The following is a 27,970-nucleotide window of genomic DNA, read 5'->3' on the forward strand; positions in this document are numbered from 1 at the left end:
CCTCGCAACGAACGCCGACCCTCACGTCCGACGACAATCCGCCGGCGACTTTCTAAGCTCCACGACCACCTTGTCCTGCACCGGGAAACCTCTCCCCACAATTCAATTCACCCTGTTGAGCTGGTGCTGCACCGCCCACAAAGCTACAATGAACTCGATCCGTGCCGCAACCAGCGGCTCCCGCGCCATCGCTTCCACCCTCTCCGCCACCCCACGCATGACGACCCGTGCCTTCTCGCGGTCACAAGCAAAGCAGTCAGGCCACGGACCCAGCTACGACCCGCCATCCGGATGGCTGTTCGGTGTCAAGCCCGGCGAGACGTATGAGAAGGAGGGGTGGGAGAATGCCATGTACTGGGGCTTCGGAGGCGCATGTGCATTTGGCGTGGTTGCTTACGCTTTCAAGCCCGACACTAGGTACGTCTGAGTGCGGCAGCATGGGTTGTGGATAGGATGGAGTGGCGTGATGATGGAAGAGATGGCGAAAGCCGAGGAATCATGGGAGCCGTGAGGAAGCATCAGGGAGCAACGGAAAGGAGGGGAAAAAGCGTAAATCCGATCACGGCTAACAACCCCCCCAGCATCCAGACCTGGGCCCTAGAGGAGGCGCGACGAAGACTGGAAGCCGAGGGTATCCTCACAGACCCGGATACCGTCAAGAAGGAGTAGAAGAGCGCCGACTGCCAGTTCGCGACGGGAAGCGACTTAGCGACCTAAAACTACGCGTGGAGCAAAGCGACAGATAAGGCGGAATTTTCTACAGCAGCACGAATCAAACTGTACATAACGCCCGCGAGGATGACGATGAGCTTTTTTCTTTTTGTGAGCATGGATCTGGCTGGCCCACGGGGCTCTATAGACTTTGCAAAGGTTGACTGTTTATCGCCCAATGGGGCGAGCAATGATATTCTGTTTCCAATAGCCGCGCAGCCATGGGGCTATGTGAGGTGATGTTGTCGGAAGAGAGCATGCGGATCAATCGGTTACCCTAACGTACACCTGGGCTGAGTTTTACGAGTACGAGACCCGTTCTGAAGCCGGAAACCTAACATTCAGTCTGCTCTGGTCTTAATTACATGGTTCCTGAGGGTTGTGCTTTTTTTTTAGTACGAAGCAAAATATACTTTCTTCCCCTGATTTTTGCTTTTTCCATCGTCAATGCTGTTCAGGCACCATCAGTGAAGCTCGATATTTCTGGCCAACCAGTACTTTGATCACTATATCCGCAAAAAAAAACCCTTGCGCCTTTGCAGCAATCACCTCCATAGCCAGTACTAGCCTCAGGCGAGTAGGTATCCTTGTCGTCTTGACGTTTGTCTTGACGGCTCTGCTTTTTTGGGTTGTGGAGAGTGCTGTCACAACCCCATATCGTCATGCTATTCCATATCCAACACGCGCTTGCTGTTCTTGTGTGAAAATAACTGGGATACGCTGCCAGATTGCTACTGCATGGGACGCTTCAAACTTGATGGGGGGTGTTACATCGCGCGTGATTCTAGAATTTGTCGTTGGTGTCTTTCTTTAATTTGACGTACCTAGAGAAAAGCTTTCAGGCTGAGTCACTGCTGGTATGTAATGCCTGTGTTACCTCTAGCATGTATACAGATGACTACAGTACCAGAGCCCATTGTACGCTAGATACACAATACTTGGATAACAGGCTATACGACAACGGTGGTACAGGATGGACCTGATGAGTACCGTGACTTTGGATATCTGAATACCTACTAATCATGAGTCGGTGCAGGAGGAGCATCAGGTATCAAAGCTACAATGTATGCAAAGTCTCTAGCTGGACCTCTCTCTGCGCCTAAGTAGAATTGTCGATTGGGCTGCGTAGATTATACCATCTACCGTGAACTTACCAGTTACAACCACGATATCACGTGTCGTTACGTCGATGTCTTCATACCGAGCATTTCTATCGACATTGAAGCTGATTTCTACACCGATCCCAATGACATGCTCTTCGAGTATAAACACAGCAGCCCTGCTAGCATCCACTCCCTCGACCAACACTCAAACGAAAAAACAAGACCTGGTTGACTGCCGCCGGCATCGGACCGGTCGCCGGTATCGGACTCGTTGCTGTGGCAATATACATGCTAGTGGAGAAGAAGGAGAAGATCAGGATATGCAGGCAGACAAAGCGGGTGAAATGTAATGCACAGAACTATGGGTATTACTCAGGGGTGCAATGCGCCCCATCCAGCAACACCACGAGAAAGACTCTGCACATCCAAAACCCATGGAACTACCAGACCCACGACCGCCTGTCGAGTTGGCGCCCAATAAAACTAACACCGCAACAATCTGTTTCCCACAGAACTCTAATTCTCAAGTCTCGTTACTGTAAGTACATACCATCCCTGCTCTTCCTCATACCTTGGAAAAAAAAACTTTTTTCCATCACCACATCACATGGTGAAGCACAGTCTCACGCAGTCTGTAACCCCCTTCCAAAAAAAATCTCAATACTACATTCCTGAAATGGATGCGGAGCGCGCACTTTTATCCAGAGTGGAGGGTTATGAGAAAGCCAAGATACTACGTACATATCGGAAGGTCCCGGCTATTTATGTAGTAGTATCAGTCGATATCTATGTGCCAAGAAAGAGAGGGAGGGTGTACTTGGCTTAGTCGCGTGTGGCTTTCCCCGGGTTCTGTGCAGTTGGGGCTTGGGACTGGTGCCGGGTGCCGAGGGGGGCAGGCTAATGGCAATGACTAAGTAGTTCAATTTATATCCTTTTTTTCTATTCAAATCCGAGTAGTAGTAGAGTTATAGTATAGAAGTGAATACTTAGATATTGAGTTAGGAAGTTATAGAGCTGTTATGTTGTTATCTTTGGAATAAATTGAATTACTTACTTATGTATTCCAGAGAATGCTACTTTGCATTTATCTATTTCAGCAGAGATGCATACTTTATTCTAGTGCGGTAGAAGTTAGCAATGCTCTTTCCAAGCTCTCTAGTAATATTGTTGATATATTGAGATGTAATTTCCGTTTTCAAATCTTATATGTCTAAACTGTTATGCTGCTACAGCGACTTGTTTGCATCAAATCCGTTATCTACGGTGAGCTGTCCAGTGCCGATATCCGCTTAGTACATGGGGGTGTGCTTTTCATCTTCAACTTCTATTGTCAATCTACTAAAGGCACATGCTTATCACAAAACTGATCTAGTGGTATCCTACGCTATATTAGCGACTAGCATAGCCCTTCTCACATAATTAGTAACTGAGGTATATACTAATACTGTTCAACATCTTACCAAGTCCTCCTCTGTATTTACTCTTTAGCTATAATAAGCTCTGACAAATAAATGTCGCGGCTTATTATAGAACGGTGTAGAGCACGAACAATGCTATACAAGGCCTTGCATCACTCTGCTGGTGAGTTGTGCATGTATGCCCACCTCAGTGTCTTCGGCCGTACATCATCTTCACTCGGATAAACCTGTTATAATCTTACCCAAGATAAAGCCGTACCTGGCTGCTCGAGTAACAAGTTCTGAGTGTGACTGGCAAGGCGTCCTGTTGGTATGTACATGGGGTGGTATAATCTTCTATCAACACAACAAGTAACTGGTGCTCACGACAGTTCGTCGCCATGACTGTTTGATGTGTTGTCCACTCAGGCAAGCTGATCTACTACCCAGTCGCACGATGGTTGCGGCTCAATGCGTATACCCGGTTTCAGTGGTTGCATGCAGGCACCCCATTTGCCAGTTCATAACGAGTTGCCGCCCACCAGGAAACCAGTAGCCACGAACCAGTGATGGCCAGTGTTTCTAGGGTGGAGTTTGTTTTTGAGTGGCCGGAATTTAGATTGCCCCGGGAGTAGATTGATTAAGAGCCTGAACTGGGTATCGGGACCACACACACAGACAGCGCACAACATGGGGGGGAGGGGACGTCGGATCATCGCCCTCATCACCACCACTCGACCGCTGCAAAAACCTTGGAAGGGTTTCCGCTTTTGAATGTGCGGTCATCAAGCTTCCGTACCTGTTTTGTGCCAATTTGGACGTGGAAAAGCCGAGCCAGCGGACAAATTTAAAGCAAACCCCGGTCTTGGCAAGCGATGATCCCTGGGCATCAATCTATCTAGCACGAAGGACTAGCCGAGGATTCGGTTCGATGTCGTTGTGCAAAGACGTGGGTCCTGCCTACGAAGCTTCAATCAAGGCACAGCCAATTTCCTTGGGGGAGTCTCGTCCCGTTTGGCCCGAAAGCTTCGTCTTGTCGAGCACGGTCTTCCTGTTTGTACTTGAAACCCACCTTTGAAGGTCAGTTGACCAGGGCCTGTCCATCCTACCTCACCTTTGTCGCCAGGCAGTTTTCTTCAATGTGCGCGTGCCAGGACGCGGCATGAAGGCATTCATTTCTCAGGTATCTTCCGGCCAGCTGGTTCTGTATCCGCTAGACTCGAGGTTCATTGCATCGAAACAAAACCCTGTTCCTGCACCGCTCCAGCGATGCAAACCCCTCAAAGAGCCTCGCTGTCCCGCTCAGAAAGAATACCCGGAAGAGCGCGTGAGCCTCATGACCCAGCAGTATATTAACTGCCCAATCGGACCGAGCCTGTGTTTCCTTCTAGAAGATCTGCTTGTAGCCGCTCACAGGCTGTGCATGCAATATATTCCATCCGGATTTCAGAATCACTAGGCCAGATACCAAGAACTGCAGCCACCATGAACAGACCCTGAAATGGAAGATGCTGCAGTGGCAATGCTCCTTACGGAGCGCATGCAGAGATGGCAATATACAAACATGCTCAGTATGTGCTCAAGAAACAACGCGTGGCACAATGAAACGCGCAAGCGAAGGCACCGTTGGAGCTACCAACGTCGATCCACAAATTTGCCCTCAAACAGATGATACTCTTCGGTTGCTGTCGAATGGCAGTGCACACTAAGGCGTTAGATTGGCAGTGATATTGACCGGGTATAGTGCATAGCAGTGCAAGGCTCCATAGCCTCCTCCACCCACCACCACCTCCTCTAGCTATCTGGAGTAAGGCTCCGGCTTCCGTGGCGCATACGCCTCCACAGAACCCCGGACTACCCCAGGATGAGGAAACGACCAAGCATACTTCATCTACCCTTCATTACTTTGGCCTTCTTAGCAGCGTTCTACGCTCCCGGATTCCCGTTCTGATGCTCGTATTGGTGAGAAGGAGCTGCAAGACGCCCAGGGGCGCAGGCCTCCTGCGTTTTGAAATTAACCATGGTCATATGGGTACTTTGAAAAAGTACCACACATGATGCTGGCTAGCAGCGAGCAAAAAGTATAAGAAGGGGCCCCCAGCAAGCAGCAAGATTCGACACCGAACATCCAGACATTCATTCCCTCAACAGTCAACATGTACAGGAACCTCGCCATCGCTTCGCTCTCGCTCTTTGGAGCCGCCCGCGCCCAGCAGGTCGGCACCAGCACTGCTGAGGTGCACCCCAAGCTGACCTGGCAAACCTGCACGGGCACTGGCGGCAACAGCTGCTCCAACAAGTCCGGCTCCATTGTGCTCGACTCCAACTGGCGATGGGCTCACAACGTTGGCGGCTACACCAACTGCTACACTGGCAACACCTGGAACACGCAGTACTGCGCTGATGGAGCTTCTTGCACCAAGAACTGCGCCATTGACGGTGCCGACTACTCTGGTATGTATTCTGGCTTCAGGGGCAGTATTCGATGCTAACACACACTCTCAGGCACCTACGGTATTACCACCAGCAGCAACTCGCTCAGCCTCAAGTTTGTCACCAAGGGCTCTTACTCCAGCAACATTGGTTCGCGTACCTACCTCATGGAGACGGACACCAAGTACCAGATGTTCAACCTCATCAACAAGGAGTTCACCTTTGACGTTGATGTCTCCAAGCTTCCCTGCGGTCTGAACGGCGCCCTCTACTTTGTCGAGATGGCCGCCGACGGTGGCATTGGCAAGGGCAACAACGCAGCCGGAGCCAAGTACGGAACGGGATACTGTGACTCCCAGTGCCCGCACGACATCAAGTTCATCAACGGCAAGGCCAACGTCGAAGGCTGGAACCCCTCGGACGCCGACCCCAACGGCGGAGCCGGCAAGATCGGTGCCTGCTGCCCGGAAATGGACATCTGGGAGGCCAACTCCATCTCGACGGCCTACACTCCCCACCCCTGCAAGGGCACTGGTCTCCAGGAGTGCACCGACGCAACTACCTGCGGTGACGGCGACAGCCGCTACAGCGGCGTGTGCGACAAGGACGGCTGTGACTTCAACAGCTACCGCATGGGCGTCAAGGACTTCTACGGCCCCGGCGCCACGCTCGACACGAGCAAGAAGATGACTGTCGTCACTCAGTTCATCGGCTCTGGCTCCAGCCTCTCCGAGATCAAGCGCTTCTACGTCCAGAACGGCAAGGTGTACAAGAACACCAACTCAGCCGTGTCCGGTGTCTCTGGCAACTCCATCACCGACAGCTACTGCTCTGCGCAGAAGACGGCATTTGGCGACAACAACTCGTTCGCCACGCTCGGCGGCCTCAACGGCATGGGCGCCTCGCTTGCTCGCGGCCACGTCCTCGTCATGTCGCTGTGGGACGACCACGCCGTCAACATGCTCTGGCTCGACTCGACCTACCCCACCGACGCCGACCCATCCAAGCCCGGTGCTGCCCGCGGTACCTGCCCCACCACCTCTGGCAAGCCCGAGGATGTCGAGAAGAACTCTCCCGACGCCACCGTTGTCTTCTCCAACATCAAGTTTGGCCCCATTGGCTCTACCTTTGCTCAGCCTTCGTAAGAAGCTACTCCTCACCCTTTTTTCCCCAATTCTTGATAGCCTGCTACGTTTCAAGGCTTTGGGGGGACGGGCCGTCATGGGGGGAGGGGAAAAGATAGGCGGTGCTCTCCTGGTTCTTTGGGAGCTAGCCTTTTTTCTTTCTTTCTTTCTTTCTTCCCTTGAGCTTGGATCCTCGGATATCTTTTGTATATACTTGATGTTGATGTTGATGTTGATGGAGTGGAAGATGGAGTTGGTGGGTGTGGTGTGATGTATAGAAAAGTGTGCATACAAACTAGAACAAATGGAAATTTGCATTCAGAAAAAAAAAGATCGGATTATGTCTCACGTGAAGCATTGGCTGTGTGAGGTCAAGGAAGTGTAAAGGGGGTGTTTACAGTGAATGAATGAATGAACGAACAAAAAGTAGTTGGTTGGTCGGTTGGTTGGTATCTAATCTGTATATATACCTCTCTCTCTCTCTCTTCTATCTATGTATATCAGAAAACTCCCCCCTGTTTCTCCTTTCTATCAAGTACGCCCTCTTTTCCTTCTTTCTTCCTCTCTCTCTCTCTCTCTCTCTCTCTCAGACGAAGAAACCCAGTCCCCAGCCCCCAGTCCGATAAGTAGCGCTCAGAACGCCATTGTTTGGAGAAAAAAAAAGAAAAGAATCTACACAAAGTAAAAGGTAAAAGGTAAAAGGTAAAAGTAGTACTGAAGTCCAGCAAAAAAGAAGAAAAAATATGTAGTAAAACTACTTACAACTCCCCCTCGCCGCCCCCCCCCCCCCCAAAAAAAAGAATAAAGACACTTGACTTACTTACTTACTAAACTTACCCCGCCTTTTCATCTTCGCACTACTGATTTAATAAAACAACCACCTCCTCCCTCCTCTTTGCAGCCTCAACACCTCCATCCTCGCCGTCCGCTCAGCGACATTCCTCGCTGCATCACGCATTTCGTCGTCGAAGATGCGAGCCGCCTCGTCGTTTTCCTCTTTGGTGCGAGCGTAGCTGGGGCGGGCGCGCGAGCGACGCACAGCGATAACGTGATCGTCGTCGTGATCTTCGTCGTGATCGTACGAGTCTGGTTGATGTGTACCGCGGCGCATGAAGGAGCGGTAGATGCGCGGTTTCGAGGTGCTTCGTGTGCGGGGTTGAGGTGAGTCGTGTAGTAGGTCGTTGGCTGGTGCGACGGCGGAGTCAAAGGTCCGCCGGATAGAACCTGGTTGGAGCCCCGCCATTTGCAGCAGACAGGTTGATGTGGATGCCGACGACGACGACGAAGATTTCCCTGCTATCTCGCTGACACACACGCCGTGAGCACGCCAGGCGGTTTCGAAGGGCGTCCGCGCAGACCCGACATCGCGCCACGTCTGCACCACAAGCCGCATCTGGCTGCCGGTTGCGTGGGAGAACTGCTGTGCGGAAACGGCCCAGTCTGTAGCGCACATGGCGCAGTTCTGCGTAAATTGGTATTTCCACCCGCGCCGCACCACGTTGTCGACGGCCGCCATGAGGCCCGTATGCCCGTTTTCGCTCGCCCGGTGGCCGACGAGGATGTGGGGGAACAGTGGCCACAGCGCGCTGAGCAGGTTGCGGTTGCGGGTTGCAAAGGCCGGCAGGATAATGGCGTAGGAGGTGTGGAGGAGGAATCTGCCTTTGGCTATCTTGGCTGAGATTTGGAGTTTCGTTGGTACCGGGGTTTTGAAGAGCTTGGCCATGGCCTTGTGCTCGTGGGAGAATGCTGAGAGCGGGATACCGTGTTCAGGGCCGAGCTGCGAGCGGTTGATAGCAAGCCGGATGTGGTGGTAGCGGAGTGCATAGTCGCTGCCAGCATGGAGATAACTGTTAAAGTCTGCGCATTCTCGCTGTTTGCCTCGAGCTGAAAGGGGGGCTGTTGGACCGTCGTCTGCGCTCCAAGCGTGGAATCTATCGCACCAGCCGCAGAACCAGTGACCGGGAAATGCGCGTTCCACAACGGCCTCGATACTCCGCCGCTTCTCGAACCGGTTCTTGCTTGCTTCGAAGTAGCCCGAGAGCATGTTTGTGCCGAGAGCATAGTAGATGAAGCGGCTGGACAGACAAAAGGCGGCTGCAGACGCAGTGTCGAGGTGTGTGTTGACCTGCTGGATGAGTTCGAGCGGAAGCGTGAGAATCGGTGCCTTTTGCAGTGAAGGAGGAGGAGCCTTGGTAATAGTAGCCAGGGACTCGGAAACCTCGTGCTGGAAAGCCGAATCTATACTCGTCCTCGAACTAGCTGTGTCGGATGCAGAAGAGTCATCTGTCTCCTGGCGCGAAGAGCGTGAAGAGCTGAAACTCAGCGAACGACGAAAGAAGCCCATCTTTTTTCTTTAACAACTAGTGTTATATTCCAACTCTTGCTCTATTCCCCTTTCTTTCTTTCTTTCTTTCTTCCTTTCTGAACTGTCTTCCGTGATGATAAATAAAAAGATATCCCAGCCAAGCCGAGGAATGAGGATATCAAAGAGAATATCGAAGAGGAAAAAAAAGACGGAGACAACGAGTGTGAAAAACACGCGTGTTTCGTCCAGTGTATGGAGCCAGCAAGGTTTTGTGGGAAGGGGGTTAGAGGCGTCCGGTAGTGTCGCCCAAGTTCGAGTCAAGTAATAAATCGTTTCGATTAGAACAGACGCCAAACCTGCAGGATAGAGAGCGAGAGTTCTACAGGAAAAAAAACCAGAGTTTTTCGAGCGTTTTTTTTTCGCGGATGTTCTAGAGCACCTTATCAATAGATGGAGGGAGGGAGGGAGGGGGAGGGACAAGGCAGACCAAGTGATAATAATAAAAAAAAGGGCCTTGGTTGACAGGTCATTCAGGCAGCTCTCTCAACGACGCATGTGTGACCGTGGCACACGGGTGCAGCGGCAAGGCACACACACACACATACATACATACATACATACATACATACATACATGGTGCACATCAATCAGGACAAGGCACATGGAATGGTGGCATCCCCAACGGCTGATGTCAGGGTCCAGTTGGCAGGCCGGCGGTGAGTGTGAGACAGGCCGTCTGCCGTCATTCACCTGATGCCACGGCGCTAGCCACGCCCGGCCTAGCCCCACCTTGACAGCGTGCCTGTGCCTGTTTTCCCATGCGCCCCAACGCCACGAGACATGGCCGCCACGTTGGCGCAAGCAGCGAATAAAGTTGGCATCCTGAAACACGGCAAGGAAAGGCAGAAAAAAGAAAAGAAACATGTGCATGCGGCCTCACACCAGTTCCCGCCCGTATCTGATGATGTCAGCCACCCCGATATGCCCGATATAGTCACCGCCCGTCTCTGGCACGCTATGTTAGCTGGACATGCAAGTAAGAATCTGAACCCGTGGATCCTCGCCGGCTGCGAACCACGCGGCCCGCCATTTGCCAAAATATTAAATAGGTAGCTAAGGTATTTGTACAGTACAAATGCGCTTTCCATCTCCCCGAGGCACAAACCCCTGGGGTCATGTCGTTACCACTCCGGTCCCGTCGTCAGTCATCGCCTTGGCCGCGCCCACCAAGTTGCCTCGCCTGCCAAGTAAAGAACCACAGCCTACCTGGGCAGCTCGGGGTTCAGCTTTAGCTGCGGCACTGGCGGACCGGTGCCCGACCTCCGCCTCCTCTCGCGCTCGTTGAAGCCAACGGGCTGGTCGAGTTGCGTGGGCTTCCTGAACTTGCCACCCACGCCGCGCATCCAGTCCTCGCCCTCGTCAGCCCCGAGCCAGTACTTGGGAGCTCCGCTAAGCATGGCGCGACCGAGCTGGCCCTTCCAGCCATTGCCTTCGTCCTTGCCTTCGGCAAAAGGGTTCTCGGCCAGGTCGTTGGCAGACGTCTGCATCTCGTTGGAGTTGTACCACGCGGCCGACGAGGCGTTGGCGGCAATGTGCTGGCGAAGACACTGGCGCGCAAAAGCCAGCATGATGAAGACAAAGTAGACGCGCAGGGCCCAGAAGCCAGAGATGAGCGAGATGCTCATGATGCTGCCGCTCTGGAAGACGGCATTGCCCAGTCCTGCGCCAGCCTCGCTACCCTGGCCGACTGCGATGGCGTGCTGGCCGCCTTGGAGGCCTTGGGTTGGCTCGGCAATAATGTCAACCTCTGACACGTTGTGCTGGGGACTAGTGAAGCCCGCATTCTCCTTGAGTCCCGGTGAGAGACCGGCGTTCTCGTCGGGGTGCGCCGCAAGCGCGTAGAACCATGCGACGCCGAAAAAGGCCGTGTACAGGGCGTTGATGACCGAGTCGAGGGCATACAGGTGCGCAAGCAGCACCGATTCAAAGGGGCTCTGGAGGCGGATGTGCTTGTAGAGGTATGTCGTGGCCAGAAGCGCTATTGTCGAGTAGAGGTACATGGACAGTTGCCAGCCATCGATCTTGGCGCCCGTGAGCAGCGCAAGGAGACCGTAGACGCCTGACGCTTTGTTGATGACTTGGAGGAACGTGATGATTTCGGCTCCGGTGCGCAGCGACATTTTCTGCAGAAATGTCTACGGGCAAGAGTCAGCGTCTTGCCTGAGGGCGAGGGCGTGTTTCCCGACATACCTTGGGCCGCGGGATCTCGAGAATGTGTGAAGGCACCATCATCATGGCGGCGGGCCGCAGAGAGTCGCTCTGCGTGCGTGTGCGAGGAAGAAGGCTATCTATGCTGTGCTAAGACTGCGACGCCGCGTGGACATGGGGCGTTGGGGGTTCGTGTCGGGTCGGGTCGTGTTGTGTTGTGAGAAAGAGGGTCGGTGATGATGGCCGTGGTGCGTCCCTGCTGCTGCGGAAGCGCCGGACGATCCAAGGAGATTTGCTCATCTTGCAGGCCGGGTGCAGCCTAACCCCTTTCTGCACAAAACACCACTCCCTCTGGTACGTACTTGTGCACCCATTTGCCGGCATGGTCTTTTCGAATTCCCTTTTGTTTTTTATTATTGCTCCCCAACGACGGACTGAACCTTGACTTTCGGCCCGAAGTCTGCATGTGCCGCTCATCTCCCTAGCCCGCCCGTCCCGTAAACAGCCTATGACGTATTCCGCATTTCTATATTGCTTCCTCCCGCCATGCTCTCCAGCTTGGCAACTGCATACTGTGCGTCCAGGGGAGAACAGGTGGAAAAAGCAGAGGCTGCGCCTTTTCCTATCATTCCAAGTGTGCAAGCGGCGAAGAAACTTGATTTGATCTTGATACAGAGATAATGACATGGTGCTGCCTCACAGTACATGCACTGGGCGCCACCAAAACACTATGATACACATGCGACATCGTGAAAACCTTCCTCTACGCACTGGCTGACGTAGCCCCATTCCGCTTCGTCAAGTCTACCCTCATGCCATCCAGCAAATCGCAAACCTAGTTCGAGAGCTTCGTAGCCCGACTTTCGTGCTCTGCTGCCATGGAATAGAGCTTACTAGCCACCAAATCGTCTGGGTATCCGTTGCTATCGTCCGTAGGAGCAGCAGTCTTATGTCCCTCAACATCCATGACTGGCCTCTCAGGTTCCGTTTCCATTTCCTTTCTCGCCTGTGCTCTCGTCCGCTTCCGTCGTAATATCGCTTCTTCGGTAAACGAGAACTCGGCAAGCGTCTTCTCGATCTGGTCTTCGACGAGCTTCTTCGTGTAGTTGGCAAGCGACTTGGTTGTGAAGACGTTTGGAAAGCGGTAGCTCAACCAAAGGTAGCACACAATCATCTTGTGCAATTGCTCGAGTGCGTACAGATATTCCCGCTCACCAGAAGAAGGCCTGTCCATGACACTAAGTGGCAGACTCTCGATATCTAGCAGATTTCCCGATTTGCCATCGGCTATGCATGTTGCCAGTGTTTGCAGGAACGTCTTCTCGGGAATAGACCGTACGTTAATAGGTGCAGCGCAAATCGTAATGCGGTCCTGAACGCTGAGATTCTTGACTGTGTGGAGCGCGTCGGCAATCTGTAGCTGGTCTTTGAGCGCACAGAGGTGAAAGCGCGGGTGGATATCCGAAATCTCATGTAGTTTCATCAGGATCAAACTAAACGGTGTACCGGGCGGGAAATAGTTTGCAAATCGCTCCACAATCAGCGAAGGCGGAAAGAGTCCAGCTGTCTTGATCTCTTCGGGCTCCCGCTTCATATCCGCCATCAGACTCTTGTGGTCGGCCGGATCTAGTGTCGTAACCCATCCGACCGTTTTTGACTCTGGTGCCTTTGTCATCTGGGCGTCGGGTAGCTTGTCATCCAGGCCAATGGTAGGGTCGGCAGAACCATCATTTCCTAGAGCTTGTTTCGAGTCGCTTGTCACTGCTTGGTGGGCTGTTTTGTAGCGACCGGCGCGACCGGCAATCTGTTTGACTTCGGAGATTTGCAAAGGAACAAAGCTTCTGCCGTCATTCTTCATAGTGGATTCGAAGATTACGCGCTTAATGGCACTGCAACTGTCAGTATCTGTTCAAAAGGGCCAGGTCCGAATGCGACTCACAGATTGAGACCCATGCCAATAGCATCACTGGCTACCAAAAAGTCGTACTCGTTGTCTGGGTCATTGAACAATCGCGCTTGTTGAGCTCTCGTCTCTGGGGGCAAGCTCCCGTAGACAATAGCGCACTTCTTTCCCGTCTTCTTCTCAATCTCTCGCCGTAGAGCGTGGATGCCCAGCACGGAAAACGCAACAACGCAATCGCCCTTCTCGAGTTTGTTGAGCTTCCCTTGCAAGCTTTTCGGCTCAACCATGAGCGGGGTCAGACGGTTGTATTCGTGAACGTGCACTTCGTCGCCGACAAGAGCGCCAAGCTCACGCATTAATGGTACTGTTCGCGCCTCTCCACATAGATGGATCTCTTTCGCCTGCAGGCCCAGAAAAGCCTGCGTCCAAGCCCAGCCGCGATCCGGGTGGCTGATCATTTGTATTTCGTCTATGACGGCGACGTCAAACGGCGTGTTCAGTGGAGCCATTTCCACCGTGCAACTGTACATGCGGGGGCGCTCTTCCTCTGGCATGCGCTGTTCCTCGCCCGTAATCAAAGCACATGCTTTTCCCTTTGCATTCAGACGGGTATAGACTTCATGGGCGAGGAGGCGCAGCGGCCCGAGGTAGATGCCCGACTTGACTTCTTCGAGGCGCTTGAGAGCATGGTAGGTTTTGCCAGAATTGGTTGGGCCAACGTGCATGTGTATCGTTCGCCGCATCCCTCTTGTCGCCGGGTACCACTCGGCTGGATACCGCAAGTCGGCTACCTTTTTCTGGTTCTCCAACTCGGCCGCCGTGAAGCGTCCATCGAATGCTTGTTTATAGAAGAGATGTTGCAATCGCGTCTTCAGCGTATCCTTTCCCCGGTGAGCCTGGTTTGCCAGTGTATACAGCTCGAGCGTTGGTCGTTTGACCCATGCCTTGACAGACGTCTCAAAGGCCAGCCATTCGCCGTTAAATTCCTTCCTGCTGAGCTGCAAACTCTCGAGCCATTCGGGCTTGGTCAATTCATCCTTGAGTTTCAGCAACTTCTCGCTCACAACGCGGTCGGGTGGCGAGCGGGGCTTATGGGCGCCTACGCGAACAAGGTTTTCTTGGGCGACGGCAGCATTTTTTGCACCTTTTTTTGAGTATTTGGCCGAGCCTGAGCGTTGCGCGACTTGAATTCTGGGGAGGAGGCGTTGGGGTTGCGGGCGTGAGCGGGCGGCGAAGGCGCAGAAGAGGCACAGCGAATTCCGCCGCACTGGCGGAGGAAGCATGCCCAAAGAGGTGGATGCGGACAGCAAAAAGAAAAAATGGAGAACAAAATGACAACAAAGTAGAATCAAATCGCAATATGCCCGAGGGTGCAGGCAGGCGGCATGTCTTGTGCAGTGCACGATGTCATGGTCAGAAAAAAGTTGGGCCAAGCGCTAAGTAGGCAAGGGAAGGAAGAGAGACCTCCGGCGGGCAAGGGGACCGCGGCCGCAACTGCAACACCAAGTCTAGCTGCGACGCGCTCCCCTACACGACACCCGCCCGCCCTCGCCCCTCGCTCCCTCCTTTGTGTCTGTTGCCGCCGAGCATCTGCCCTGCCCATCCACGCGACCTCGCTCCACTCCCTACAGCGTCTTGTTTTCAAGGCGGCATTAGCTGCTGCCGTACCCCGCCAACCATGGCCTCGATGATAGACATCCAGAAAGACCGTACGCACACTCTGCCGACCGCACACCAGGACGACGGCTGCCCGTGCTGACACGCCCTCTAGTCATACTCAACGCCATCCAGCAAACCACGCGTGGCGACGTGCGCTCCCCCGGCCTGCGTGCTGCCCAAGCCCTGCTAACGGTGCCCAGTGGAAGATACTCATTGTCGACGAGTACAGCCAGAAGCTGATCAACAACGTCGTCAAGGAAGATGACATCCTCAACCTCAACATCACGAGTGCGCGATCCGTGGTGCGCTTCCACCGACGCCTGCTGACGGCCCCCTAGACATTGAGCGCATCGAGGACCGGCGGCAGCCTATCCGCGACATGGACGCCGTATACATCCTCACGCCCAAACCGCACATTGTCGACTGCATGATGGCCGAGTTCGAGCAGCGGCGGTACCGGGGCTTCTTCTTGATATGGACAACACGTGAGGGCATTGCGCAACCCGCACGTGGAGCTCAGGCTGATGTGCGCAGTACTACCACCACACCTCAAGGAGCGCATCGACCGCTCGCAAATGGCACGCGAGCAGATTCGAAGCTTCCGTACCGTCCACCTTGACTTCCACCCCCAGGAGTCCAACCTCGTCACCTTCCGAGACCCCTGGAGCTTTCCGATCCTGTACCACCCAGAATGCAACAACCTCGTAGTCCGGCACATGGAGGAGATTGCTGAAAAGGTAGCCAATTCCCCTCGATTGTGCAACTCACGCTCACCATCTTCAGATAACAGGAGTATGCGTTGCGCTCGGCGAGTACCCCCTCGTTCGATACTATCGGCCACGAACCCCAACCCACGAGGCCAGCGTCCTGTGCTCACACCTTGCGCGATTCGTCCAAGACAAACTCGACATGTATGCAAAGTTCAATCAAGACTTTCCTCCCCAGTCCAACCGCCCCCGCGGTGCGCTCTACATCACGGATCGATCCATGGACCTCATGGCCCCCTTTGTCCACGAATTTACATACCAGGCAATGGCCATGGACCTGCTACCCATACAGGACAACGAAAAGGTGACATATCGGACTAATGTCAATGAGGAGGATCCGGCGTCCGAGGAAAAAGACATGGAGATTTCCGACAAGGACAAGATATGGGTGGAGAACCGCCATCGACACATGAAGGATACTCTGGACAAACTGATCAGCGACTTTCAAAAGTTCATCGCCGACAACCCCCACTTTACAAATCAGGATGCCCAAAACGCTGCGGGTATGAACGGACTCAACGCCATCAAGGACATGATTGCTGGTCTGCCACAATTCCAAGAAATGAAGGAGGCCTATTCGTTGCACCTTACCATGGCGCAAAAATGCATGGAAATCTTCCAAAAGCACAAACTACCAGATCTGGCCTCGGTGGAGCAGGTAAGCCATCCAAGTCCCGATTCCGTAGTGGTTACTGACTCTACAGTGTCTGGCCACCGGGCTTGACGAGGATTACCGGAAGCCGAAGAACATGACTGATCAGATTGTCCGAACCCTGGACGATGAGGAGATTACGCCAGCCGACCGACTGCGACTTATTGCGCTCTATGTGCTCTTTAAGAACGGCATACTGCCAGCCGACTTGCAAAAGCTCATCCTTCATGCACAACTACCGCCTCCTGACGGCGAAGTGGTGCGCAACCTCGATCTGCTTGGAGCCCGCGTAGCAAGACAACTCAAGGAGAAGCGAGATGCGCCTCAGCCTCTCTTCCCACCTAAGCCAGCACCACCGCCAAACCAAGAAGACTATGGATTGTCAAGGTTCAGCCCAGCGCTACAGGACATGCTAGAAGAACATGTCCGTGGTACGCTGCCTCAAGACATCTTTCCCTTCACAAGGATGTCGCCCGAGGAAGCTGCTATCATGGCACAGGAAAATAATGCCGCACCCACGTCTCTTCGTGCTGCCAAACCTACGTGGGCAAAGTCTCGATTGGCCAGCGCTGAGCCACGACAGCGTGTCATTGTCTTCATGGCTGGTGGTGCCACATACTCCGAGTCCCGTGCGTGCTACGACATCTCCAACAAAACATCGCGCGACGTATTCCTCGTCACCTCGCACATGATGAAGCCACAACTCTTCCTTCGTCAAGTTGGCGATCTTACCCAGAATCGCCGTAACCTGCATCTGCCCATCGACCAACCACAACCAAAAGCCCCAGAACATCTCTTCGAGAAGCCAGAGCCACCAAAGCCAGCACCACCTCCCGCTGGTGCTAAGCCGCCTATGCCCGGCGGTCTGCCTTCGGGACCCAAAGTTGGCGGCGGTCCTCGGCCCCCAACCGCTGGCATGGGCGCGATGAACCTCAATCCTCCTAAACACGCACCTCCGCCATCGCAGAGCAGCTCCAAGCCTGGCAAAGAAGACAAGGAGGGTAAAGAGAAGAAAAAGAAGAAGCTGCACTTGTTTTCGTCGAAGCATTAAGCAAGAGGCTGAGTCACCAGTGTAATTGCTCTTGGCATTGTTTTGTTTCGTTCATAGCGAGGATTGAGAATCCAGTCACCTTTTGCATGGCAAGGCGTTGGATGGCGTTTGTAAAACTTGTCATGTGTGTGTGGGGGGCAGGATAGATATGCTGTTGGTTGATGGCGTTGGTAATTACATACATAGAGTACTTGGGGGTCTTTGTGTAATAAGAAAAAAAATCTTGGGCTGATTTATATTTCCATATCAACTCCATTTCTCCGATGCTATTTCCATACATTCATTCATTCATTCATCCATTGTCTCCCTTGTGAAATCACTCACGTTCGTTTTTCAAATCATTGTCCTCCCTAATAAGCCCACTTTGTAGAATAATCCCTCGGACTAACCACCAGACCCTTGCCCTTGCTCGCGCCGCGATACACGGCCTCGAGTATATCCACCAGCTCCTGCTTGTCGCCAATGGGGAAATTAATCTTGTTGTTGTTGCCCGTGCCAAAATCCACCTGGATGTGTTTGTTGCGCCAGAAAAACATGACGGTGCATGCGTCGTAGATTTCGTACATGGCGTTGAAATCGGGGACTTGCTAATACACACACCCCAAAAAAAACAAGTGTCAGCGTGGAGATTGGAAGAGTGTGGGATTTTGGGCAGATGCAAAGTACCTGGATATCAACAAGATAGATAACAACCCATTCTTTGACTGCATCCACAATCTTGTACAGCTTCTCGTCCATGTCCATGCACTCGGGGTTCGCGTCGTTGCCGAACCGGATGCAGACTATGCGTCGCTCTTCGTGGACTATCGCTTGGTCCACGTGCCAGGCGGACGGGAGGTGCTGCAGCATTACGGAGCCCATGGTGGTTGGTTAGATGAATGTGTGTGCGTGTGTGTAGGTGGGTGAGAAAGTTGAGGGTTGAGGTCAATTGGGAGAGTGTAATGGTGAGAAGTGTGGTTTGGTAGGTAAAGAGAGAGAGAGAGAGAGAGAGAGAGAGAGAGAAATTGAGGTCGTAGATGGGGTGTGGGTGGCTACAGCCAGATATCATAACTGCCTATTTCACCTTCCAACTCACTCTCCGTTTGCTTACTTGCCCCACACACCCAGCATGCATTGATACATCGACTTTTACGCGGTATATCCTGACCGCTTCATCACCTATTTATCCCACCTCCTGTAGTACACACTTCCCTAGTCCCTCACTCTCTCAGCATAATACTCCTGGACCCTCCTCTCAGGCGCATAGTAACTCGTCTCACTACGCACCGCATCTCTGCCCCCATGCCGCTTCTCAAGCATCTCCTGCACATACTCTTCGTAACTGGCATACGGCGTGCCTCGCTCCTCCGGGTTCTGCGCCGCCCACGCCAAGTACGCTGCTTTGTGGGCTGCAGCAGTCTGTGCGGGAGTGTCTCGTGCGGGATACCGTTCCGTCGATGTTGGATCCGGGATCCTTGTGGTCTTTCGACCGGTAAGGGGATCGCGGCCGGCTGCTTGGCGGGCTTCTGCAAGGAGGTCGTGGTGATTATCTGTGCGAGTGCTGGTTGGTGGGTTCGTGGTTTGAATCGCTGATGTGGTGTTGGATTGGGCGCGATATGCTTTTTCGTATGGATTCGACTTTCCGCAGAGCTTCTTGATGAAGGAGGATGCGGTTGATGTGACGGAAAGTCCAGCCATGGTCACCGGTCCTGGTCTGGCGGGGGGTGGAGACTAATGGATTGCGGTCGAATCAAAGAGTAAATGAATATCTTCTCAACACCAAGTTTTGAATGCTGTATGTAAATTTCTGGATGAGTACTGTGACTGAGATGTGGCAAAGATGCGTTTGCTGGTTTCGCTTCAACCCTAAGTTCTTGGATTGTTCAGCTCGTCAGCTCCTTCAGAAACCTCAGCCCTATGTCTTGCTCCAGGTCGCCAGCAAAAACAAAAATTCCATTACTGAGGCGCAATGCATGGCAAAATCATCTCATATAGATGCCTCCTGGAGAACAGTGCGGTCCGCGTTGTAGCCTAAATAGCGTCAGGGGACCTTTAAAGGCGTCCAGTGCTAGCTTCATTAGGCGTCATTCTCGAATAAACAGGCAAAGTGCCAATAATGTCCAAGTGATGGAGCCTGATGAACGCCTCTAGTATCCACTGGACTGCACAATAGTCGTAGACTAGTTATTATCGCAAGCAAGAAGCCGATGCAGAATATCAACGGAGGTGTGTGCACAGGCAACAGAATGAAGTAAAAAACCACAACTCAAAAAATATTAGACGGGATGACCCTAACAAAACTACACCCAAACTAATCAACTACAAAACAATTACCACATCCTCTCTTTCCCTTTACTACCAGGTGCAGGACTCAGTGGAGGAAAAGCATCCTCTGCATCCTTTCTACTCTGCTCTTCGGCAAGACTGAGCTGCATTGCAAACTCCAGATCCGACAACTCGTTATCAATGCTTGATCCAGCCATGGCCATGTCTTTGCTGGAACTGTGGTTCCGAAAGCGCGAAAGCGAAGGCTTTTTGCCTTTGGCATACTTAATGGGAATGTCGCAGCCAGAGGGAGGTGTCGAGGCAGATAGAAAGTTGCTGGGTCCTTGGCTATCATTGAGAGAAAGACGAATGGCTTCAGCAATATCTGCATCCAGCTCTTCGTCGTCTTCAATGACAGATGATGAGGATTGATCCTGGACACTGGGCTCGGGTGTTGCAGTCTCACTGCTCAATGCACTCATCTCCCGCTCTATGCGCCGTTGCTCTTCCGCTTCCATTGCCTCCTGGGAAAGCATCGCGGCATATGCCAGAGCTTCTTCTTCACTCAGCATCTCCGTGCCAAAACGCCCAGCCAGGTGCTCAGCTTGCTTGTGGCGCTCCTGTCTATCGCGCTCCAATTCAAACTGCTCATTGGCGATGTAGTTCTTCAGATTGCCACGGCCAGTGCCGGAGAAACGCTCTCCAGTGTTGTTGCTTCCCCGTTCGGAACGGCGGAGTCTTCGCTTGCTGCTTCTGTATTGATCTGCTGCAGAAGAGCTGTAGCTCCAGAAACGAAGCTGATTGCCAAGCGACACTGCACCACGGAGGACTGTTGGATCGGAATCTAGGCATATAGCACCAGCAGCAAACATGTTGATCCCGACACCGTGGACAGAAGCCTGTGCTTGTACAAGCTGTCTCCAAGCACGCGAGGCATGGCGCGAGTGTAGTGTTGTGATGGGCGACTTTGTTGAAGCCAAAGGGTCCCACGCCTGCACCAACCCGTCATTACCTCCGACAACAAGATACAGAGAGGTGAGAGCCAGACACGATATCTCGGGTGAGTCGGTATAGATGATGCGGATAGGCTCGATGGTGTTTATGAACTCGGAAGAACGCGAGACCGGTGAACGGAGGTCCCAGAGAAGTACAACACCAGACTTCGTACCGGCTGCCACGAATCGAGCCCGCTGACCTGGTATGTCTGATGGAGAGGCTGGCTGGCTGGCGACAGATAATGGCGAGCCATATGGCGAAGAGGCGGTTGACGTTGTCGAGAACCCAAGCGCAGGATCTTCGGATAGGGTCAAAGTTGCAAAGGTTGAGGCATCCAGGGCAGTCGTGGTGATTTGCGTGCCCTTGAAGCCACCAAATGCCAGTTTCGAGCACCGCCACTCTTCCACCAGGCTTGCACGCTCGGGGGAACTAGTCGTCGACATGTATGAGGAACTGCGAACACGTGGTGAAGCGCTTGTTCGACCTGAAGCGTCTGCACTTATGCCGCCAAACAATGAAGATGGCTGAGCATGCAGAGGTGTCGACACTTGCGTCGATACACTGGCGCTCTGGTCTTTCTCATCTGTCTTGCATCGAGTGAAGCGCTTGATATCAGCGACATCGCCTTCTTCCAAGCCACACTCGAACACGGCAATTGCCTCGCCAGCATAGCTACCATCATCACCGGCAAAGTCGACCTCAAGCCTTCTACGCATGTCCCATCCGAGACATACTTTACGGAAGTGCTTGGGCGGCTTTCGCAGGTACTGCTGTATTTCCTTGGTTTCTGCGGCAACCTGTCCTTTGCTCAGGCACATACCGTCCCATGACGTACGAGGCGAATAGCTGCCGTCAACTTCAGCGTCGCTGTATGGGTCGGGTCTCGCAGTGCGTCTGCTGGATTCAACAAGATTCCAGTACACGGTCCGGCCAGTGAGCCATGCCAGATACTCAGAGTACTCTTCAATATCGCCCTTTGGTGCTTGACTACGAGTCGGGAACTTGGTGAGGTAGAACAGCTCGCCAAGCGCGTTCAAAGCCACTGCCCAGATGCGGTTCTGTGCATAACGTTTGGACGAGTATTGCTCATCTACGGCAATGGCAATGATAGGGACGCCAGGGCTAAGAACCCAGCGTGCAGTTAGCTCCCCGCGCTGCACACGCGACGATCGGAGCCCATCTGTGCCGATGCTACAAGCGCTGACGACTCCTGCTGCAGAACCAATCATCATACCAATTAAGCCTTCTGAAAGCGTTGGGATGGTGTTCGATTTGGCAATCCAGACACTGCAAACGGCGCCAGCGTCAAGGCCCAGCTTGGGTATACCAGCTTCTGGCATGCTAAGCTCAGTCGAATTGGCGATGAAACGACCACGCATTTCTTCGAGCGACCGATAGTAGCAGACGCCTTCTGGGCAGCCTTGACCGTAGATCATACCATGGGGTTGCGATATATCCATTACGTTAGGGCGTCCGACAACCTCTCCAGAACCTAGTCCCCACTCGGCAACGCCTGGGAAACGTTCTACAAATTGGGCGTAAAAGTGAGGATCACTCCGGCCCCAGGGATCCACTTTGCCGGTCGTTGGATCGCTGCTAGTTACCATGCCAATGGCGTCTGCGCCGTGAATGAATCGAGGCATTTTCTTATTGAGACCGGATCCAAATGTTGCATGCAGGTGATTGATAATGGTAAATGTCCTGGCATCGTAGGTGATCATGGGAGAAACCGTCTGCATTTGGCCGGCGCGAGAAGGAGTCGAAGGTACTTGAACAGGCTTGCCTCGAACAAGAGATCGTAAAAGTCTGCTCCGTAAGATATACTCGCTCCGCCATGACGCCAGCGCGGTAAGCCTCGTGAACCTCCTCTTCTCCGACCGTACCACAGCGCCGCTGTCCTCCAAAGCTGAACGGAACTGTATGTCTTCGAGCGCATGCGGGCCCGGGAAAGAGCGACCAAAGGCCACCTGCCACGCATGTGGAGTAGTGACGACGTCATGGAAGCGGCGAGAGACAAGAGATACGGCGGCGAGATCGTTGGGCGAAAGATGGGCAATGGCATGGATGAGTACCTCTGTGCAGAGTTAGCGCTTGGTCCTAATCTGTGATTGCCCTTCATGTATTCTTGAAACAGTTTCTACGCACCATTCGGCAGCTTCGCGATAGCAGAGTTCTTATCGTCTGGGCTTTTGTTGCTCTTGATAACCTCAAAGAGAGGGCCGTCTACAGGTTTTCGCGGCGAGCTCGCTAGCGCATTCTCATATTCGGTAATCCTGTCCCTTGGGGGTGGTGAGGGACGCGCGACACTTTTCAATCCATTGGCTTCCACAGGGGGGAATCCATTAGTGGAATGGTGCAAGCCTGTCGCATCGCGTACAGCTCCGCCGGTCGGGGTCTCAGCATCCTCCCGTAGCCCGCCAGAGTGCGGCTGCAGAGAGTCCTGCAAGTCATCGCGGCGACGGTGTCCATGCTGGGAGGTGGGTGCGGCGTCGAAGAGGGCGTGTGGTGGAGGAGCGCGTTGTGATACGTCTGTGGGCTCTGGCTGCATAAAACTTTGAGGGCGTTTCTTGGGTGGGTGCAATTGACCGAGCTTGCTGGAAATGCTCAGTCAGAGTGGACGTGGTACGGGCGTGAGTGATGTGGTGTTGGACGGGTGTGGAGGTAAGGGGGGTGGGGGTGTTCAGAAGGGAGGTTTTGATGACTCGACTGCCAAGATAGCAGAGATGAGTGATAGAGGATGACGATCGCCACTCGCAGCTACAGGACGCCAACGTGGGGTAGCCGGCGGCGATACTGGCAGTCCAAGGTCGCCGCCCCACTGTTAGCTTTCCAAATGCACCGGCCGTGTCATCACAAGTGCCATTTAGTACCTGCATGTACATCGGGACTACTCCGACTTGTTCCGACACGCAGTGGATAGGCGTTGCTTGGTCTCATCAGCACGGGTTGTATATGGACCATTTCTTCCTATAGATAGATGCAGTAAATACAAAAGCGCTCAGCTGAAGGGAAACAAAAAAAACGCCGGAGTGACTTTATGGTACGTAAAGCCGCGAATATGCCGCCACATTCGTCCTGCAGCATACACATGTCGTGTAGTTCTTGGACGCCAGTCCCACCCTGCAGTCATCACACAAGCTCAGACATCCACAGGGCCATACCAGCACGGTTCTTGGTGCCATCTGACAGACTACGCACTGGGGTCCTTCAGAGCCCATGCCTTCTGCGCCCGTGTCCCAGCTACCAGCGTTGCTCGCCTGTGGCGCTGTTGCGCTTCGGCGATTGAGGATCAGGTCCTCAAGGAGCTGCTCCTCTTCCTCTGGTGACATTGCCACATCACTCTCCATCTTATAGCGCGAGGTTGTCAGAATCTTGGCCTCCTCCTGCTCCAAAGCTTTGCGGTATTGCGAGCGTGTCATGATGTTGGGGCTCTGCAGGTGCCTTGACAGTAACTTGGCTTCCTCGCGGTCTTCCCTTGTCCTTGGATCGAGAAGTCGAGAGAGACGAGAGAAATCCAAGGCGTCATCGACTGATGGCGTCTCCTCTCGACTTCTTCGATATGTATCGCGCGTCGGCGTTCTTTGTCCGTCGTCGATATCCGACCACTCGTCGTTGTCAGTCGTAGTAGCAAACGACATCACGCTAGTCGTGTCATCATCTTGCGCAACAGAATAGTCTCTGCTATTATCAACCTCGTTCCATAGACCTCCATTGCGCCACCAGGCATAGAGGTAATCGTTTAGGCGCTCCTCCGAGTCCTCGGTATCTGGCTCAGAGTAAAAACCGCTCTGTCGGAGTCTCTCTTTTGCGAACACCTCAATGTCAAACGCCGGGTCCTGGCGAACCCGACTACGATCGTCCATGGTAAGCCATTGCTGGCCAGCTAATCCTGCTGTCCCGCATTGACTTCGATTTGTGCGTGACGCTGACGTGTAGATTTTATCAGCCTCATATGCTCCAGCAGCACGCGTCAACCAACCAGGCCGGTAGCTTATGCCAACTTTCATCAATAACCAGCCTGTGACTTTTGCAACGCTCAAGATCAACAACCTCGAGATCCGGACGAAGAAGCCGTACGCCTGAACGTAACGGCTACGTTGCTGCAGAGCTGGGTCGTTCTGTCCCATGGAGGTGGAAGCCTCGGTAGATGATTTGGCACCCCTAGTCTTTCGCTCCTTTGCGTAACCTGAAGTTGCTGTGTCTGTCCTGACGTCGTTGAGCTGATCAACTACCTCGGCACCTTGCGTGAATGTATCGTTTCTAAGCTCCGATGGAATGTCGACGAGCATTTCTCGGCGTTTCCTCCTACGCGCCAGGATTTCCTGCAATCTCTGTTTCTCCAGCCAGGTCATGGAGTGCACATTGATCTTTACGCCCTCATTGAGGAAGACTGCCTCGCTCGCTGCAGTCAGAATCACATAACCTACTTTAAGAATCGTGGTGTAAAAGTCCTCGTGCCAGTTGATTGTCAAGGGTGTGATTGACGATAAATGGATATTGGCATGGAGGTTACCGTAGGCAGCTGCAAATCTCTCCCGAAGTGTGCGGGATCCACCCTGTCCTGCCGGGAGAGAGAGCGCAGTGATAAGAAGAGCCAGAAGATAAACAAGTCCACACAGAGTGATGCCAACTATTATCAGCAGATGAGGGATAAAGCCAATGATGCACACGGTGGGGAATCTCAGAATGCCCACGTATTGATCTGGGTCAGCAACCATCCATGTTAGACGAGCAAAGCTCCACGCGAAAGCTGAAATATATGCGAGGCCCCAGACAGTAGTCGTGAGGAGCCTGTATTTGGAGCGCACGCCAGCAATCGCCAACAAGTTGCTTGTGAAATGACTCACACTGGAGATGAGAGATATGAGCAAGACTTCCGGTGGGACATTGGCAATTTGCGAGAGCCTTGACCTTGGTAGCGTGAGTGATGTGCCGTCGGGCGTGAAAACGGACTTGGGTTTGAAGAAGCGTGTTGAATCAACTGCCAGCGGCCGCGTAACAACAGCCTCGGCCTCGGCAAATGCCAGCGAGTGCTCGAAGAGGGTCATTCCGACCTCTTGAATGGGGCGCCTACCCTGAAGGGCACAGGCCAAAGTGTCGACGAACTGACCGAAGCCCAAGGTCAGGAACATGGGCCAAAGAAGAGCCAGTGACCCAGACTCCCGTGTTGCAGCAGCATCTACAGGAAGCATGTTCACAGCCTGGCAGGACTCCTCTGTCGTCTCCCAGAACAGAATCATTGATGCAAGGCGCCAAAGACAGCCACCCTCGCCGCCAAAGTCTGTGTCTAGATGTCTGTCACTCGCTCCGTATTGCATGTCCGACCATCCCGGGGAAGTCTGGCATCGTATTGCCCGTAGCACATTCGAGATCTGGTATAGGAACAGCAATAGAGGCACAATGTAGAGTGTGAGGCGCATGTGGAGGCGGTCGAAGGAGAGAGGTACGCGGCTGTTTCCATAAAAGTGAGTGCGGTTCAAGAGGATTGCCTGTGCAGTAAGTGAGTAAAGGATCCGACTGCCTGCCTAGGGTTGTATAGGGCTTACAATAGCAAACGTAGCAATAGCCCATTTTGAGGTTATGTAGCTGAACCATGTAGCGACATTTCTCAGGGCCTGCCACACAGTCATGTCGCTTTCAGGAGTCGCCGCCGCTGCTGCAGCGACGGTAGAATACGACGATTGCACGAAAGCCGCCGTGGGGGTAATTGTGCTGTTGGTTAGGTTGGCCGTTGGTTCTGCGATGACGCTGCCCCCTGAGCGCATCATGTCGCCCAGAGAGCTAACCTTGGAGAGGATACGGGGAAGGGCCATGAGCAGATCCGCCGGTGATGACATGTACGAAGTCGCGTTGGACGCGCCAGGCGGTTCCATTACGGACGGTTCGCGGATATCCGGGGATCCCTCGAAGCTCGGGAAAGTCGCAGATAGGGAGCGATTATTAGATTAGGTACATGACGAAGACGAATGCGCAGACACGACGCTGATGCACCGTGGTGAGATGTCGGCACGAGGCGCTTTGATAGGTCGGTCTCGTTTGGGCCGCGACTTGGCCGTCTGTACGAGGCCGGGGCAATCGTGGGGATGACGCTAGCAGCTAGGGAGCAGCTGAAAGTCCGAGCCGCCTAGCCCTGGCTAATAAACCTCCGCGCCGTCTCCGCAGTCACATACCCTGTACACAAGCCGCTCCAAACCATGTGATTAGCCTACGACACTTGGCCGATTCCAGTTGAGACACAGACAGGGTTTTGAGTGCATGGGCAGGCCACCAAAACAGATCATCTCAGCACAGAGATCCTGGGCAAAGAAAGCAATTGTTCGTTCGCACATGACCAGCATGTTGAACGTCCAATTATCGTTCGAGGCTCGTACGTGTGAGTTATTATGTTGGAAATTTACTGCAAGAATCCATTTGGGAGAAGGCACGCTTCGAGTCGAGGCCAACTGCAGAGAATGCCTAGGCTGAGAAGAGACCACAATCACTGCGCCAAGGTGTCTTCCACCGCCATTGATGCTCAGTGTATGACACATGTTTAATCGTTTCAACTGCTTATGCGGCCTTGGGCTTCTTCGTGCCATACTTTGATCGCGCAGTGATTCTGTTACCCACACCACCCTACCACATGTCAGCAAAGCAACTTTATGCACAAGATGAGAACTGACCAAGTCCAACGCTCCTCGCACCAAGTGGTATTTCACACCAGGACAATCTTGCGCTCGTCCGCCTCGTACCATGACCACCGAATGCTGCTGTACATTGTGTCCTGATGCACCATTAGTACTGCCCACAGGATATTGGCGCCGCTGAAAGCAATTGGGTCGTACCTTCACCTGGAATGTACGCCGTGATGACCTTGCCGGTACTCAGCCTCACCCTCGCAATCTTCCTTTCTCCCGAGTTGGGTTTTTTGGGCTTGGTGGTTCCCACTTTGAGACACACTCCCTTCAGCTCCGGCCGGTCTTTCAATTGTGGCGATCTCAGTTTTCGCGCCTTCTGCGCTATCCTTCCATGTCGTAGAACTTGAATCAATGTGCATTTGTTGGCGCGGAATGACGGTGCTGGGCGGATCGCGAACGCTGAGGCGGCGGTTTCGAAGGCAGTGGCGGCGAAGGCGGGCCGTAACGGTCGCACAGGCGCGAATTGTGCTGCAGAGAAGACCGAGGGCCTTATGAGGCGCCTTAGAAATGTGACGGGCATGGTGGGTGGCGGCGGGCTTAGGTTGTTGGCAGTCGACAAAAGTTCGAGATGCGATATAGCAGCTGACTAAGCACCGTATCCCATTCTACCAAAATCGTCCAATATCAACAATGTCCATGCGAGTATTCCATGGCGAGGAAATGGAAATTCCGACATAGGTTTCTTCTTTTGGACTTAAACCTCTTGACAGCAGAAAAAAAAAGATCAATGAAAGTCTTTT

General features: G+C 53.2%; 10 protein-coding genes across 10 annotated transcripts; 3 read left to right on the top strand and 7 right to left on the bottom strand.

Annotated features, from left to right (window-relative positions):
- Positions 1-28: 28 nt before the first annotated feature.
- Positions 29-1,087, top strand: SETTUDRAFT_163092 (uncharacterized protein). Its single transcript, XM_008027356.1, has 2 exons — positions 29-417; positions 582-1,087. Exons 1-2 carry the CDS (start codon positions 149-151, stop codon positions 667-669), a joined length of 357 nt encoding a protein of 118 aa, XP_008025547.1. The 5' UTR covers positions 29-148; the 3' UTR covers positions 670-1,087.
- A 4,280-nt stretch (positions 1,088-5,367) lies between these two features.
- Positions 5,368-6,789, top strand: SETTUDRAFT_87823 (glycoside hydrolase family 7 protein; the record flags this gene model as incomplete). Its single annotated transcript, XM_008027357.1, has 2 exons — positions 5,368-5,665; positions 5,717-6,789. The coding sequence occupies 2 exons, from the start codon at positions 5,368-5,370 to the stop codon at positions 6,787-6,789; spliced, it is 1,371 nt and encodes a 456-aa protein (XP_008025548.1).
- A 782-nt stretch (positions 6,790-7,571) lies between these two features.
- Positions 7,572-9,415, bottom strand: SETTUDRAFT_163093 (uncharacterized protein). Its single transcript, XM_008027358.1, has one exon. The coding sequence runs from the start codon at positions 9,110-9,112 to the stop codon at positions 7,634-7,636; it is 1,479 nt and encodes a 492-aa protein (XP_008025549.1). The 5' UTR covers positions 9,113-9,415; the 3' UTR covers positions 7,572-7,633.
- Positions 9,416-10,123: 708 nt separating this feature from the next.
- On the bottom strand, positions 10,124-11,488 carry SETTUDRAFT_163094 (uncharacterized protein). Its single transcript, XM_008027359.1, has 2 exons — positions 11,324-11,488; positions 10,124-11,268 (listed from the first exon to the last, which is right to left on the bottom strand). The coding sequence occupies exon 2, from the start codon at positions 11,251-11,253 to the stop codon at positions 10,336-10,338; it is 918 nt and encodes a 305-aa protein (XP_008025550.1). The 5' UTR covers positions 11,254-11,268; positions 11,324-11,488; the 3' UTR covers positions 10,124-10,335.
- Positions 11,489-11,923: 435 nt separating this feature from the next.
- SETTUDRAFT_135556 (uncharacterized protein) lies at positions 11,924-14,467 on the bottom strand (the record flags this gene model as incomplete). Its single annotated transcript, XM_008027360.1, has 2 exons — positions 11,924-13,170; positions 13,221-14,467. 2 exons carry the CDS (start codon positions 14,465-14,467, stop codon positions 12,117-12,119), a joined length of 2,301 nt encoding a protein of 766 aa, XP_008025551.1. The 3' UTR covers positions 11,924-12,116.
- Positions 14,468-14,797: 330 nt separating this feature from the next.
- SETTUDRAFT_163096 (uncharacterized protein) lies at positions 14,798-17,504 on the top strand. The gene is made up of 7 exons (XM_008027361.1): positions 14,798-14,893; positions 14,956-14,993; positions 15,044-15,131; positions 15,182-15,328; positions 15,378-15,580; positions 15,627-16,268; positions 16,315-17,504. Exons 1-7 carry the CDS (start codon positions 14,863-14,865, stop codon positions 17,311-17,313), a joined length of 2,148 nt encoding a protein of 715 aa, XP_008025552.1. The 5' UTR covers positions 14,798-14,862; the 3' UTR covers positions 17,314-17,504.
- A 159-nt stretch (positions 17,505-17,663) lies between these two features.
- Positions 17,664-18,174, bottom strand: SETTUDRAFT_89271 (uncharacterized protein; the record flags this gene model as incomplete). The annotated part of the gene is made up of 2 exons (XM_008027362.1): positions 17,664-17,900; positions 17,980-18,174. The coding sequence occupies 2 exons, from the start codon at positions 18,172-18,174 to the stop codon at positions 17,664-17,666; spliced, it is 432 nt and encodes a 143-aa protein (XP_008025553.1).
- Positions 18,175-18,343: 169 nt separating this feature from the next.
- SETTUDRAFT_163097 (uncharacterized protein) lies at positions 18,344-19,228 on the bottom strand. The gene has a single exon (XM_008027363.1). It carries the CDS (start codon positions 18,988-18,990, stop codon positions 18,505-18,507), a length of 486 nt encoding a protein of 161 aa, XP_008025554.1. The 5' UTR covers positions 18,991-19,228; the 3' UTR covers positions 18,344-18,504.
- A 359-nt stretch (positions 19,229-19,587) lies between these two features.
- Positions 19,588-26,426, bottom strand: SETTUDRAFT_41495 (uncharacterized protein; the record flags this gene model as incomplete). Its single annotated transcript, XM_008026935.1, has 4 exons — positions 19,588-22,627; positions 22,699-23,147; positions 23,752-26,042; positions 26,100-26,426. 4 exons carry the CDS (start codon positions 26,424-26,426, stop codon positions 19,623-19,625), a joined length of 6,072 nt encoding a protein of 2,023 aa, XP_008025126.1. The 3' UTR covers positions 19,588-19,622.
- A 426-nt stretch (positions 26,427-26,852) lies between these two features.
- SETTUDRAFT_115746 (uncharacterized protein) lies at positions 26,853-27,750 on the bottom strand (the record flags this gene model as incomplete). Its single annotated transcript, XM_008027364.1, has 3 exons — positions 26,853-27,168; positions 27,216-27,316; positions 27,378-27,750. The coding sequence occupies 3 exons, from the start codon at positions 27,748-27,750 to the stop codon at positions 27,103-27,105; spliced, it is 540 nt and encodes a 179-aa protein (XP_008025555.1). The 3' UTR covers positions 26,853-27,102.
- Positions 27,751-27,970: the final 220 nt, after the last annotated feature.

This window comes from Exserohilum turcica (assembly GCF_000359705.1).
Source record: "Exserohilum turcica Et28A unplaced genomic scaffold SETTUscaffold_2, whole genome shotgun sequence".
NCBI classification, from domain to species: domain Eukaryota; kingdom Fungi; phylum Ascomycota; class Dothideomycetes; order Pleosporales; family Pleosporaceae; genus Exserohilum; species Exserohilum turcicum.

Coding starts and splice junctions, on each gene's coding strand:
- SETTUDRAFT_163094 (XM_008027359.1), bottom strand. CDS start 11,253: ATGTCGCTGCGCACCGGAGCCGAAATCATCACGTTCCTCCAAGTCATC.
- SETTUDRAFT_163096 (XM_008027361.1), top strand. CDS start 14,863: ATGGCCTCGATGATAGACATCCAGAAAGACC. Junction 15,132..15,181: donor CCTCAACCTCAACATCACGA/GTGCGCGATCCG, acceptor ACGGCCCCCTAG/ACATTGAGCGCATCGAGGAC. Junction 15,329..15,377: donor CTTCTTGATATGGACAACAC/GTGAGGGCATTG, acceptor TGATGTGCGCAG/TACTACCACCACACCTCAAG.
- SETTUDRAFT_163097 (XM_008027363.1), bottom strand. CDS start 18,990: ATGGCTGGACTTTCCGTCACATCAACCGCATCCTCCTTCATCAAGAAG.
- SETTUDRAFT_163092 (XM_008027356.1), top strand. CDS start 149: ATGAACTCGATCCGTGCCGCAACCAGCGGCTCCCGCGCCATCGCTTCC. Junction 418..581: donor GCTTTCAAGCCCGACACTAG/GTACGTCTGAGT, acceptor CAACCCCCCCAG/CATCCAGACCTGGGCCCTAG.
- SETTUDRAFT_163093 (XM_008027358.1), bottom strand. CDS start 9,112: ATGGGCTTCTTTCGTCGTTCGCTGAGTTTCAGCTCTTCACGCTCTTCG.